Source organism: Asparagus officinalis, chromosome 1 (genome assembly GCF_001876935.1).
Source record: "Asparagus officinalis chromosome 1, Aspof.V1, whole genome shotgun sequence".
Lineage (NCBI taxonomy): Eukaryota > Viridiplantae > Streptophyta > Magnoliopsida > Asparagales > Asparagaceae > Asparagus > Asparagus officinalis.
In genome coordinates this window covers 10,463,441-10,464,688 of record NC_033794.1, presented here as the reverse complement: position 1 = coordinate 10,464,688, position 1,248 = coordinate 10,463,441, and the positions used below count along the sequence as shown (strand labels likewise).

At 39.3% G+C, this 1,248-nt stretch overlaps 1 protein-coding gene across 1 annotated transcript in view; it reads right to left on the bottom strand.

Moving 5' to 3' along the window:
* LOC109849403 (ruBisCO large subunit-binding protein subunit beta, chloroplastic-like) overlaps positions 1–1,241 on the bottom strand; it is a 5,002-nt gene extending 3,761 nt beyond the window's left edge. The window contains exons 1-3 of the mRNA XM_020419234.1: positions 1,081–1,241; positions 875–1,000; positions 155–292 (exon numbers count right to left, since the gene is read on the bottom strand). Of these exons, the coding sequence (XP_020274823.1) occupies positions 155–292; positions 875–1,000; positions 1,081–1,227 (411 nt within the window). The 5' untranslated portion in view covers positions 1,228–1,241. The remainder of the gene's footprint in view (positions 1–154; positions 293–874; positions 1,001–1,080) is intronic.

Genomic DNA, 1,248 nt, shown 5'->3' with positions numbered 1-1,248 from the left:
AATAAGATAACATGTGAATAAGAAAAATACTGTTTGAATTGATAAAATGATGTTTCAATCATCATAAAAGGGGCAAAAAAAGGGTTAACCTCTACCTCTTTCAGTCCATCGTCAAAAAAGCGAAACAAAATGTAGCGAACTGTGAAATATATACCTTCACGCCTTCAGAAATGAGACCTTGAGCAAGAACAATTGAAGTCGTGCTGCCATCGCCAGCAAGATCATTTGTTTTAGCAGCAGCTTGTCTCACCAACTTAACTCCAACATTCTCCAGTGGGTCCTCTAATTCAATCTAAAGAATATCATGCAAGAGAAAGAAATGTTTTCAAAAGTATGCCGAAAATTGTGTCTTTGCTTTATTTCCATCAAAACTCTTCTCATAGGCCTTTAGACCAGTCTTTCAATCCCAATTCTCACTTAAGTCTTCTACTATCAACAAAGGTAAAGGAAGTTTTTAATGTAATTTCTAGGATTCTTGTGAAATTGTTCTAACTACTTGCTTTGAAACTACCAAGAAGACAATCGACTTGGGGGCGCATGATTGCTTCTAGCAAGAAACCCACCTAAAAATGAGCGATAATTTCACCCGTTCTTTTATCAACAAAATAGCACCTCCATGAGCCAACTAAACCCATCAACCTAACCATTGGTTTGTGTGCATGCACTAGAGGATACCGTTTGCGTTGAGATACTTACAGCGACTATTATTTCAAATTTGACACAGCCTTCAGAAACCTGTATTTTCTAGTGCACACCGCTTGTTCACCATCTCCACAAATCTCTTCAGTTAAAAAAAAAGGGACTTTCTTTTTCTACTATCATAATAGCCAAATCCAATTCTTTAACAAACGCTAATATTTAACACACCGATTACCTCTTTGAGGACGGTCTCCCCATCATTAACAATCTTCGGAGGCCCGTATTTGTTCTCCAACACCACATTCCTCCCCTTTGGACCCAGCGTCACGCCCAACAAGTTCGCTGCCAAGTCCACCCCAGCCTTCATTTCATTTGGAAACAAACCAAATACATAAACTAATGCTAAGTAGAATCCATATATTGATTGGTGAAGGTAAGTACCTTGAGCTTCTTCGTTGCAGAGAAGTCGTGGTTAAAGTGAAGGTCTTTGGTGTAAGCCTTTGGGCAGAATGCAGCAGCTCTCCTGATGCTTGTCGAGATGGGAAGGTTTGAGATTGTCATCAGAGGAGTTGGGGAGCATGATTGCATTGTTGTAGTCAAGAATTTTGT